We start from the raw sequence: 13,793 nt of genomic DNA, 5'->3' as shown, positions 1-13,793 counted from the left end.
ACTACTGTGTTCCACCTTTGAAATGTACAAGAGTCCCCAGCAAGGGCTCTTGTGCTTTTCAAAGATTGAAATGCTGCAGGAATCCTGCTGACCCTGGGCTCCATGCAGGTACTTCCACTTTGAAATGTACAAGAGCCCTAGCAAAAGTGAAAGATGCTCTTGGGCAAGCGAGTTCTGAAATAGCATAAGCTTATGTACAGGTCAGCCTGGCTCAATTTCATCCCCCATGTAGGTACCTGTGGAGATCTTTGGGGTTGACATGGTTTAGTCCTAAACGGGCAGAATGTAGTTTTTTGTTTTTTGTTCATATGCCAGGATCACTGCTTGTAGAGCATATCCTAGCTTTCTGTTTTATTTCTTGGGATTGTGTGACTCGTCTTTTTCATACCATTCCACACTCATTCCCAGTTCCAAAATGGGAGGAGACTTCCTTGCTTTGAAACAAAGTGTTTGTATGCTGAAACAGCCCATTAAATTGACTGGATGTTGAGGTACTGAAACTACTTTAAATTCATTTTTCAGACCAACTAGATGTCAAGCTGATGATGACCCTTTAAAACTGCAGGTGTTTGTAGATACTGCTTTTAAAAACCTGTAAATATGGGATTTTTTGTTTGCTTACTTAGTCATATTATTTGACCTTTAAGGTCGTTCCTAGATCTTGTTTTAACTTGTATGATTATCGAATATTGTGATATGTGTGTGTGTGTGTGTGTGTGTGTGTGTGTGTAGGGGACATGTTTAATATCGATGACTTCTTGCTGCTAAGATAAAAATCATCTCTCAGAACCATGTTATGATGCCAAAGGCAGTAAAAAAGACATTCTGAATAGGTAGAGGAGAACAAATGGTGAAGTAGAAAGAAAGAGGTTTATATTTACTGAGGTGTTTTACTACGCTAATGAAGAAAAATAGACCCCATGTAGAAATAATAAGGAAATTAGTTTTTAAAACTTCACTGAACAGGAGGAGGAATATTTAAAAATACATATTTGATAAAAGTCAATAGTATCTTTGAAGATGAAAAATCTACATTTCAGTAATCTGAACATTTGAATCTGTAAATTAATTAGTGGCACAACATTTTTAGACCATGCTAATGTATTATTTGTGTGTATTATTATGTCTATGAAGCACTATATTGGAATTGGAAGCTAGTCTAAATTTATATTTTTAAATTTTATACATTCAAAGGTAAATTTCAGCCTTGTACCTAGAGAATTAGGCTGCACAACTCCCACTAACACTATGATGATTTCATGGTTTATTTCTTAAAGCTCAAAATGAAATTTTAACTTCAGTGTGCTGCTTATTTGAGCTTTGGTATTTAATGTAGCTGATGAAGGGAAAAAAACTCTGAAAAAATAGAATCTCCTTTAGAGTTATCTCGCCATTTCAGTTGAAAATTAAATCCATGCTAGCTTTCTGGAAACTGGCATGGCTAGAGTAACAAGCACAGGGTCATTTTTTGATGATGGCTTGACAGGAACAAATGCTACAGACAGCACTGTGTATGGTAGCTAATTATGGTACCAGAGTCACTTTAGGTGAGTCTGCTTTGCTTGAATTTTGGAAGACTCTTTAATCTCTCTCGCTCTGTAAAATATATATATATATATATATAGTGTGTGTGTGTGTGTGTGTGTGTATTTTAGTGTGTGTTTGGGTGTCTGTGCATTTGTGAGTCCATTTGTTCAAGAACTCCTCCTAAATGGTAAGAGCAAGGACTACCAAATTTGGTATGCAGCTTACTCTTCCCCTAACTTAAACCAAGGTTGGGGTTTGGTTTTGCCTAGAAAACATGAAGTGCCGGGAATGGGACTGTTTTCTATAACACGGAGAAGGAGCAGAGAAGGGAACGCAAAAGGGAGGGGACAGAGAGAGGAGGAATGTGATGCTGAGAGTGGCCACTAGGGTCAGTTGCAGCACCAAGAGAGTGGCCAGCAGAGCTGGGGCCCTGCCATCTTGCCTGCCAGGACACCAGTAAGGAGCCCCCCAGCTCCAAATTGGAGCCTGCTTCATTCCCCCTCCCCCATGGAGAGCCTACAGGCTGTGGTGTGTGTGTCCAATGGAGGAGGGGGCAGCCCCTGGAGCTACACCTCCATCTCAACAGCTTGCAGACCATGACGGCGGCCCTGCAGTATGGGGGCAGTCATCGGAACCTCCCTCCTCCCCCCACAGCATGCGGGAGCCCACTGGCAGAGAATCACTGCCCCAGCTCCTTAGGAGGAGTTGCCACTGGAGTAGCGCCATCTTTGCCGCCATGGGTGGCCCTGGTAAACTACCTCCAAGCCCTCTGCCCTGAGTCCTGCACCTCCTGTTTATCTTGACTTCTGCCCCCTTTCCATCTGCCCTGAGGCCACTCCCAGCTTCTTCCCCCTGCTGGGTAGAACTGCTAGTACAGCCATTCCCCGACTTACGAACACACCGACTTACAACCATCTGAACTTACGACCAACCTCCCATTAACCTCATTATAATATTTTCGAGTTGAGAACTATGTACATCAAGTTTTTTTAATAGCACGGGCAGCGCGTTTAAGGGTATTACCGACTAATGACCAAATCGAGTTACTATCAGATGTTGATAAGTTGGGGATGGCCTTTAAAGCTATAAGCAACAATGGTAAAAGACAATTTGTGCATGCCTGAGATGTATTTGGCCAAGGACCATCAGCCAACCCAAAATGCAGCAATACCTTGCTAAGCATGACTAGGCATAGTTTACTATTGGAATGTGTCTCTTAATCTTTTAATAGTGTTTATTAGGGATGTAACCAAATGGTGGAGTAGTGTAGTTAAGTGGACTGCTCGCTCCCCCTGTGTTGCTTCTGTATCAGAGAAGCAGCGGAGCAGGGTGCGGGGAGAAGAGGGGTGGTGGGAAAGAGGGAGGAAGCGAAGCAGGAGCCAGTGCTAGGAGGAGCTGGCTTAAAAGCAAGTTCCCCCCAGCACTGTTTCTGTGGTGCCACCTTCCCCCTGCCTGCACTAGAGGCAGGGACATGGAGGCTGATACCATGAAGCAGCCTCTGTCCGCGCTGGGCCCTATATGCCCAGCTCTTACTACATTTAATCTGCAGAGCTGCATTGGAAGTAGCTCCAGGATCCGGCATGAGCCGGGACTGAGGAAGCCTTCCCTTATCGACGAATTGTGTAGTCGATAAAATCTTTATTGACTAAACAATTAGTGGATTACCTGCTTCTTAATATCCTTAGTGGATATTAGATTGGATTATATATTGAGTATTTAAGTCTAAAATGTTTGTTTACCCATAGCAAATCTTTCATAACAAATCATTCAATCTGAAATGGGTCAGGTAGCTTCTCAATTAGTATGGCAAGTGGATTTTGAACCTTTATTTTCTTGAAATCACAGCTGTGCACAAGCTCCTAGGAACACAGATATGGCATCACATCACCAAAAAAAGAGAATTTACCTAAAGCTCGTACAAAATAGTTGATTGCGTGTATGTAAATATTTCCTTTTATTGACAACATGGTATATCACTGTAGCTCTTTATTGTTTCCGTATCATGATCCCACGAAATGAAAATTAGAGATGTCACTTCTTATTTTTGTGTACAAGATTTAATATTTTGGGTGTGGGATCCAGAAGATGTTTATATAAAATTGGTAAGATTCTTTCATCTTATTTTATAATTTAAATGTCACAGGCAGATGATGATGGTGGTGATGATCCTGAATCACAAGAAGAAGAGAAGGATGAACTGAAAGGCTATTCAAGAAGAAAGATAGTCTCCAACTGGAATCGTTATGAAGATGCTGAGAAAGAGGCACAAAATGAAAGTGGAGAATCTCAGAGGGGAACAGACTTCAGTGTTCTGCTTAGCTCAGCAGGTAAGGATGAGAAAATCGTATAAAGTATTGGTAACATATGAGTTACGTTTTTCATCATTACTGTAGTGTTAGCTCTTAGTTCTGGAACAGCACTTGGAACACTACTTGTATGCACTTGACTAAATCCAGTATTGGATATAAGAGCATTTAAAATGATCCAAGACAGAGTTTTCTATGAGGTAGCCACCGTTATGAGTTTATTGATTAGCAGCTGTGCTAGTTTAGAAGGATCTATAAAAGGTTATGCACTATCTGGACCGTTTGAAAAAGCTGTGAAAACTAACACAGAGTTTTAGTTTGCCAGCTACAGGCAGTAGGGACAAATTAGAATGTTTACAATAAAAACATTGGGATCAAAACTTATGGTTCTTTCTCGCGCTGAAATCCCATTGAAGTGAATAGTTTTGTCTAACTGAGGACTGCAGGATCAGACCCTGAATTACAATTTTTTTTTAACCAATTTCTTCAGTTTGATCTCTTGAGTATTACAACAAATGTTCTCCAGTTAAAACAAGGCATGTACATTTTATTTCAGAGCTTTAGTTGTCTAATCTTTTTTTCATTTTGACAAGATCTTGTGACTCTTGTCCCATTAGTTGGTATCTTCTTACCAGTAATGGCAACAAGACATGGCTTAGCAATGTCCGTCTGATTCCTTCCATCAGAGTGAGTTAGTTGAGTACTTAACATTTTATTTTATTTAGCCTACTGGCAAGAAATAATAATAAAGTAGAAGAACTGCAGGATCATTGATACCATGGCACTGATCTCCTGTCTGAGGCAAAGTCTCTCTACTTCAGGTATGGGTTGGATGTCTCCTATCAGGCACCCTGAGGACCTGAATGGTCCCAAACCTGGGAATTTGCTGGACTAGAGCAGATTCCTTGCTATAGTCCTGAGCCGCTGACTCTGCCAGCTTGGGGTAGGGAGAGGAAAGGCAAGGGGGACTATCTTCAGCCCCTGCTGGGCTGCATGCTGAGTTGCTGGTCCTACAGCTGCTGCCCCGGCCAGACTGCCTGCTGGGCTCCAGCATCCCATGCTACTATGGACTGCTGGGGATTGGCTCTGGCACTGGTGGGACTGCCAAGTGTTTGGGCTCCAGTCCCAGCCCCGCAGCAGCCTATGGGCTCTGGCCCCATGCTGTTATGTGTTGCTAGGGCTGCTATCAGCCCTGATCCCACTGTTGAGAGTGCAAGTTCCTGCCCTGCAGCCGCCTGCAGGCTTTGGCCCTGCTTTCGCAGGCTGCCCAGGGCTCTAGCCTCGGCCCCGATCTTGGCTCTGTGCTGCCACGGGCTGTTGCTGGCCCAATCCTGCGCTGCTGGGGGCTACCCTGACCCAGTTCCAATGCCACAGGCTGCTGGGGGCTGCTGCAAGCTCTAGCCCCAGTGCTGTGGACTGCTTGGAGCTGCTACCAAACTCAGCCCATGATCCGTTCCATTGCTTCAGCCTGACTCCTCCTGGATTGCCATCCTACCACTAGGCTATCAGGGTTCTCTGATCCAGATACATCCATGGTCCTACAGGACTACAAATTTGACAGATCAGCAAATTCCGGTTTGGGGAGGTGCAACCTGTACTGCCCTTTCTGTGAGCTAGTAGTGTCCTCAAGTGATGGGCGTTCTAAATTCTTTTTTTTGCTATTTTTGCTTTGGGCTGCACCTTTAATCATTAGAGACAACAATTTCTCCTGCTGTTTTGGACTGCCTATTATCCTTGAAACATTTAGGACTTCCATTTAGCTTGGGTAGGGTTCTCATAGTCAGGATATCTTCCCTCAATTCAAGGTTTATATATTCACACATCCAATTATATCTGTTGTTGAAAGGTCTGATACATATTTTTTCCCCTCTACCAGAGACTTTCCTCTCCCAGGGACTTCAGTATTGTACTCCTGGCCCTAAAGGATATCCTCCCTTTGAGCTTTTACCATCATGCTCCTTTTACTACCTCTTTATCAAAAAAGCATTTTTGTTGCCTCTTCTCAAAGTTTGAGTGTGATTCAGGTATTAAGGAAAAGACCTCCCAATACTATCTTCACACAAACATGGTGTCAGACCTCACTATCCTTTACTCATTTGATCTCTGGAGAGAAAAAATGTTGCACAGTGTCTTGGTGCACTCTCCTACTCTATTTTTTCCCTTAGAATAGTAGTTCTCTTTTTGGCTGGTGGCCCACTTGGCTAAATGAAAATCTTTTCATGGATCACCAATGGCTAATAGAAACTCACCATTAATTAAATAATTACATCCGAGCTATTTTGCTAGTGCTGCAACTAGGGAGAAGAGTTGAATTTAACAAGTAAGAAAAGAAATATTAAATTGTTAAACAATTTAAGCACTTTAACTTTCTCTTGTTAGTTTATCAAACTTCATTTTAAATAAAATAAAATATTAATTTGTCAAACACAAAAGGTTTCAATGTTTTCTTTCTTTATGGCAGGGGAGGGGAACCTTTTCTGGATCTGGGGCCAGTGACCCACAGAAAAATCCGTTGGGGACCATACAAGTGAGAAGCAAATAAAACCCTCCAGGCTCCCCTCCCAGCCCTCACTGATGTGGTCCCCAACTGAGACACCTCACTTGTTTGGTAGTCCAGCCCCCTGAGATGTGGGGGAGGGACAGAGAGGACTGAGGTTCAGGGTTCCCATGGGCTGGATTTATTCTTCTGGGGTTAGTGGATTTTGTGGACCCCCAGGCTCTGGGGCAGGGAGAAAAATGAGTTCAGTGTGCGGGACAGAGCTGCCAGTGAGTGGGATAGGGAGAGGGGTATGGGAGGTGGGGTGCAGGACAGGGTGAGTGTGTGAGGTCTGTGTGGGAGGCAGGGTGCAGGAGCAGGCTGGGAGTAGGGTGTCTGGCTGGGGGGGGTGGGGCAAGAGCAAGGGAAGGTGCAGAGTGTGGCTAGGAGGGAAGAGTGCAGGAGCAAGCTGAGGGCGTGGGGTCTTGGTGGGGAGAGGGTATGAGTGGGGGTATTGGGGTGCAGGGTCTGGACATGGGGGGGAAGGTCGCTTACTTGACTTTGCACTCCCCTCACTCCCAGTCATCACCTTCTGCTACTCCTGTTGTTTGCAACTCCAGCCAATGGAAGAAGCAGGAAAAGCCTCCAGGCAGCTCATCATTGCATTGCTATTCTTTGGGGCAGGGAGAACGGCAGTGCATGGAGCCGCTTGCTCTCTCTCTCTCTGTGAGCTGGGTCTGATGGGGGATGGTCGGGGCTTTCTTCACAAGCATCACCCCTCTGAGTGGGAAGTTGGAGCTGGTGCTCCAGTCTCGCAGCAGCTGTGAGATTGGAGTGGTAACTGTTGGCCAGTAAGCTAGAGAAGGCTTTATATGGAAAATATACAAAAGTTACTTACCTTATATTAACTATGGTACTTTTAAGATGGTTCCCATGTCCTGCCTTACATCTTTGCTACTGCAGAGTCTTTTAGCTTTGTGATTCTGTATTGACAAAGGAACTGAAGGGCAGTTGGGCTTGCTCTACCCTTTAATGCTTTTAGGTGCAAGAGAATGGGAGTGAGAGGATGTGCGGCCGTGATCCCAGTGCACACTGCTGGCGAGAGGCTTTGATTTGGAACACAAGGGGCACGTGTGCACCTAGAGTGGGATCCTGTGGACAAAACATCTTGATTTATCTACAATTACTGTAGGTTAAATAATAATTCTTTTTCTCTGCCTGCCCTCAGCTTTACAGATAGTCTTTGGCAGGTGGGAGTTAGTGCACATGTTTGTGTAGGTTTGAGATTCTCTCTAGTTTGAGAATATCAGAGTATAGTAAACAGTGTATCAAATTTTGTGGCATGATTAATAAGTTGAATGATCCAATAATTTTTCTTGTGATTTGCTTGATTAAATTGGAACTTTATTTCCAAAAGTAAAAAAACATCTTTTCAACTGAGCTTTGATAAAGAAATGCTTTCAAGTAGGAATGTTATATTTAACATCCATGCAGCCTTTGAGGGGGGGGAAAAAAAGCTATTTGGAGATACAGAAGTGAATTCACAAGTGCATTTTAATTTTAACCACACTTCTATTAATATCTAAATTTGAAAAATTTAGCCCATAAGCAGTCATCTTTTCCTACTATTGTTAATGATGATATTTGTCCAGAAACCTGCCTTAATTTTACGTCAAGCCAAGAGAGGAGGGTAAAGTGCTTTGTGAAGAAATTACTATGTGTGGTAATGATGACAGTGATTGTGATCTGTGTGTTTAAATGGAGCAGGGAGTGTGTGAGAGAAAAGCAGTGCAGAAATTGAGTTATAAAGGAGATATATGTTTACACATAATTGAGACAAAATAATTGAAGGTAACTTTTTTCTACTTTTTATATCTCAATGAGATTAATTTTTAAACTATTGTCGCAGTTCATCTGAATGATTTTGGTCTGGCCTGAGGTTGGTGAGGATCTGTGAGGTGAAAATCTGTTGGTCTTCTGCATAACTGTGCTAGCATGCAGCTATATCTGGAAAAAGGAGTGGATAAATTCATGGAGGATAAGTCCATCAGTGCTGCTTAGCCTGGACGGATAGAAATGGTGTCCCAAGCCTCTGTTTGTCAGAGGCTGGGAATGAGTGACGGGGGAGGGATCACCTGTTCTCTTCATTCTCTCCAGGGCACCTGGCATTGGCCATTATCAGAAGACAGGATACTGAGCTAGATGGACCTTTGGTTTGACTTAGTATGACCATTTTTATGTTCTTATTAAAATTGCTCAGTACAGAGATTGGAAAATTCATTTAAAAATATTGAACCTTTACTTAGAACTAACAGTGCAATTCTAGTCACGTTTGCTTTTAATATGAGTTGTTGACTTTGCAGTGAAGATAACATTGTGTGGGTATTGGTGGATGAGTGAAATTATCCATTGCTGGAACAGGAGAAAAATGTGTACCGTATTTTCCGGCGTATAAGGCTACTAGGCGTATAAGACGACCCCCTAATTTTTTAGTTAAAAGATAGGGTTTCGTCTTATACCCCATCGCCCCTCCGCCTCCCGGCTTTGCTCCCGGTGTCCCTGGTCTGCTGGAGACGGTCCCCAGCAGACCAGAGGCACCCGGACTGAAGCCGCAGCCGTGGCGGGGTCCCGCGCCTCTGAGGCTTTGCCAGAGCAAAGCCTCAGAAGCGCGGCACCCCGCCGCCGCTTCGGCTTTGCTCCCGGTGCCTCTGGTCTGCTGGGGACCGTCTCCAGCAGACCAGGGACACCGGGAGCAAAGCCTCTGAGGACGCCCCGGCAGCGGGACAGCCCCAGCGCGCCTGGGCTGCCCCGCCGCCGGAGCCCCTCTGTGGCTTTGCAAAGCCTTGGGGGAAGCCGGCGACTGGGCAGGCTTCCCCTGAGGCTTTGCAAAGCCGCGGAGGGGCTCCGGCGGCGGGGCAGCCCAGGCACGCCTGGGATGCCCCGCCACCGACTTCCCCCGAGGCTTTGCAAAGCTGTATACCCGGCGTATAAGACGACCCCCGATTTTTGGGGGATGTTTTTTAACATCAAAAGTCGTGTTATACGCCGGAAAATACGGTACTATATTATGAAATGAACACTCCTGAAATAGAACATGAACTCTCATAAATTAGTAGGGTTTTTCATGATTAACTCTACTGTCATTCTTTCCATGTCACTGGATGACTACATCCGTTTTCTATAATCAGTGTATTCCTATGTCACAGTTATATTTATATAGCATCTTTCATACTATATGCGATTCCAAAAGTGCTTTATCAGCTGTACACCAGAAGAAGTACAGCAATCTCCGGGTGGAAGGCAGCAACTATTTTCATAGCATTCAAGCAACACTAAATAACAGTTAAAGGCAAGATGGGAAGAATAACATAGCTAAATGACATCTCAGGGAGCATAGCCAAATCAAAATCTGGCTAGGCTGTAGAACACCTTGCATAAAGTACTACAGGCTATATAATGAGTGCAGGTAGTGAGCAGAGTGTTGAATTGTGTCTCCAGCAAAAGAGTGCATATCTAACACACACTGTTGTTGCTTTGCTGGGAATGTTTGTTTATAGCAGGAGTGGGGAACCTTTTTTGAGTCATGGACCACTAACCCACAGAAAAATGAGTCCGGGGCCACACACAAGTGAGAGACAGAAACCAAAACAAATATACAAAAAATTCTAACCCCCTTACAACCTTCACTGATCTGTTCTCCCCAAGTGAGAGAGAGAGAGGGGGGAAAAAACCCTCATAGATGTAGCCACTGACTGAGATGCAGGGCTAAAAAAAGACACTCCTCTCAAGCTCCAGCCCAGCAGGAGCAGAAGAGGAGAAGCCGCGGCTCAGGGCATATCCAAGGCTATAGTGCACTGAGAAAAAAAGAGAGATTTCCTTCTCAGTAACTGAACAACAAAAGTGGTAAAGGAAATAGCAACTTCCTTGCTCTTTTATTTCACAGGCAGTAAGAAAATGAAATTAGGTGGAGGGAGGTATTACTCAGTTTAAGGATGAAGAGCATGGCTATTGTTAAACTCAGAGATGTAATGATTTCATTTAAAAGAATGTAATATGTAGAAAACAACAAAAAGAGCTTAAAAGAATATATCTATAAAAGTATGTTTTGATCTGCACATAAACACAGCATTTTCTGAAATCAGTAGCAAACTGTATTTATCCAACTATTTTCTTATTAATTCCATAGCATCAGACTTGTCTTCTGTAAAATGACAGAAGCGCTAGAATTGTTTTAGCATAGTCATGACCATAGCATAGACTTAGCATGAAAGCTTCATGCATATGTTTTCTATTCTTATTTTGCTGCATATGTAGACAGCTAATACTCACTACATGGCAGGAAATAGTTCTGTAGTTGGTGTTATTCTCTGGGGACTTTCCAGTTTAGTGCTTTTCATATGTACTAAGGATTGCGCTGTGAAAAACATGTCATTTTTGGTGTTTCTTGGTTCTAATTTTAACAAGTCAATCTATTGCGATTTGACTGCCTATTATTTTTAGATACCAGTAAGACTAACTACACCTATTATCAGCATACCTATTATCAGCAGATGGTTATTAGAGCATTCTGGCTAAATCAAGACACCTGGTCCCACATTGTGGAATAATTTGTTTGACAAATTGGTGAAATAGATTGTTGCTGAGATTTATTTCAAACCTGAGCTTGTTGCTGCCATAAAAAACTAGGATGGTGTCAGACCTTAAATTGGAGCAGTCTGGTATTTTAGACCAGTTACATTTAATAAAAATGTGAAATGTCTGCATTTATTAGTTAATTGAATGAGGTTTTATGATGAACATTCCCAGTAGATTTGCTAAGGTGTTAATGTTTGTTAAACTCTCTGGTTAAATGATTACTTGTATGACACAAATGTTGCAGTTTTGCTTGGGAAATTGAAATGGGAGACTTTCTCTTATTTATTTGTTTAGAGGTCAATTACATTATTTTTATACGGTATACCATTAGCACAATATCTTAATTTTTCTGTGAGTTGACATACTGTAATCAATTAATTATAGGGCTTTCTTGAAAAGCTTATTTTTTCATTCAGCTGAAGAGAAATTCCTGGATTTAAATTTTTCAATATTCTTCTAGTTTTGAGTCAGAGCAGCACTTTTGTAATATATTCATTAGATACGTAGAGATAGTTTAGTTACCATGGTGGTGTTGCTAATATCCTTTTAGGTTCCAAAATTCTCTTGTCTTGTACTAATTAAATCCATACTGAATGTAAAACTGTATGGCTGTAAGGCAAAGTTTGATTACAACATATAAAAGCCTTCTAATATACTCAGGCTGTACATTCACTTTCACTGATAATTTGAGTGTTCCTTGTTCATTAAATTTCGTATGATTGTGTTCTTGTGCACATTCTCTTTGACGGTTTATTGTGAAAATACTTTTAATACCTGAAGACTCAAAATAAGGTGATATTTTTAGTAGCCTTCTAAAAGAGACTGATCTTTAGTCCTATTGTTGATAATTTTGAATTGGCTTATCTCATTAAAATATTGCTATTTAGTATTCTAACATAGTATAATGGAGTCAATTCAATATGCCATACAATATTATAGCAGAATCAGGGGGGAGGGCGAGCAGGAAGAGATGAGGAGCAGAACTTTTAAATGATTTTAAGGCTAGAAGGATCTTGTATCTTAATTTATAATAAGTAAAATTGTCTATTGCTTGGACTGCACATATCAGCATGTATTAGTGTAATTCTTTTATCACTCTTCTGTTAGCAGTTTCTAGGAATTGTTGCTATTTAATATTATTGGCTGGGACTAAATGAATTTATGTTCAAAAGTCAAGGCAATACATCAGTCCGATTTCTCCCTCCCCCTTCATCTGTGGGTCAGTAATCAGCGATGTAAAACATTCCGATTATTTTCCTTCTCAATATTTTCTGATAATCACATAAGATTCCATTTAGCTATTTTTATTTTCTACAGGTTATTTAAAACTAACTTTAAAACAGTTGGATGGCAGTTCTCTCTCTCTCCCCCCTCCTCCCCCCCCAACCCCGGAGTATGGCTCCTAACTGAAATAAAATACAGATCTATTGTGGAGCCTTCAGGGAATATGTCTTGAACCAATTTAGTAAAAACTCTTTTGAAGCAGAAGGAACAAAAGAAGTGGAAATGATAGAATAACCTTACTTTGCTAGTAGAATCTAGGTATGTTTTCAATAACTGCCCTCATTCTTTTGTTCATTTGTCTTAAATGACAAAATATAGATTTTGATCCTTCATAAGTTTCTTGATGGTAAATAAATGATTTAGCTAGCGATAAGTGATCAGGTGGCTTATTACTGAGCTAATCAAACTGTATTCTTGTTTTGTTTCTTGGAATCTGAGCTTTTTTGGGGGGGAGGAGAGGGGGGCAGTGTCTTCTGTCATTGCAGCAGCCAAAAAAATACCTCACCCCTAGTTGCCATGCTTCAGTAGGATTATGTCACCAGTGCTGGATGGTGGGTGCTGAGATAGACAATAGAATTTTAACAGTGCAGTGTTTGTGTGTGTTTGTTTTTTAACTTCATATTTTTTAGGGGGTGACTAGCAGTTTATGGTGAGTAAGAGAGCCAGCTATACATAATCAAGCCAAAAGAACTTTAAGTATAAAAAACTGTCAGGTGAGATCGTAAATCTTGTTTTTGCTAGCATATTTTGCAAGGTATTTTGTAGCAAATGTTATTTCTGTGGATTTGGTACCCAAATACCATGGTAAAAGGTGTTGTCTAAAAGCTTAAGCAGAACAGATAAATTGTTAAATTATAAAAATCTAAGGACAGATGCGTAAGCCACCATAGGATGCTGCTGTCTCATTTCCAGTGTCTAAAATTACTTTTGGCTGCCTTCTCACCATCTGCTTTTGTGTCTCTCTGTATAATCTTGGCCAGCAAGTCGTAGTTTTGTCTATCCTTAAATTTCTTTTATCATGCATTTCTGCTCTCAGGATGAGAATTATTGTTATATAAAATTATTAAACCCCAAGACCTATGGTGTACCTCTTAGGGATGTAAAAGGTTAACTGTTTAACTGTTAAGCATCACCCTTGCTGGTTAATGCATACTGGTTCCTGTTAACTATTGGATGGTGGCGCTCGAGCAGCAGCCCTCACCTCCTGTGCTGCTGCCTGTAAGAGGCAGCAGTGTGGGTGGCTCCCACCTGTGCCCTCCCTAAGTGTAAACATGTAACCTCTGAAAAATTTTGGAGTTACACATTTACAAAAATAAATGTTTGCTAACATCCCTAATGAAAATATTTTTTGGAAAAGGACAGTATTACTCTGACTCAGAATGTGAGTGTGCTGCTCTCCTAGTGATCTAACCAGATTGTTTACTTTCTTTTTTAAATGCTGGCAAAATTTAAATTCTATAATGAATTGCATATGTATTATATTCTTATATCTTTTCTATTGAAACCCCAATGTTGTTAGGAAATGCTCTAGATCATTAAAGAACTGTTGTTAATCATTTCTAAGG

General features: G+C 41.6%; 1 protein-coding gene across 1 annotated transcript in view; it reads left to right on the top strand.

Annotated features, from left to right (window-relative positions):
* Positions 1-13,793, top strand: part of AVEN (apoptosis and caspase activation inhibitor) — a 190,750-nt gene that overhangs the window by 34,919 nt on the left and 142,038 nt on the right. The window contains exon 2 of the mRNA XM_006132681.5: positions 3,671-3,854. Coding sequence (XP_006132743.3) covers positions 3,671-3,854 — 184 coding nt within the window. The remainder of the gene's footprint in view (positions 1-3,670; positions 3,855-13,793) is intronic.

Source organism: Pelodiscus sinensis, chromosome 5, assembly GCF_052426305.1.
Source record: "Pelodiscus sinensis isolate ZL-2025 chromosome 5, ASM5242630v1, whole genome shotgun sequence".
NCBI classification, from domain to species: Eukaryota; Metazoa; Chordata; order Testudines; family Trionychidae; genus Pelodiscus; species Pelodiscus sinensis.
This window is presented reverse-complemented; position numbering and strand designations above follow the sequence as displayed.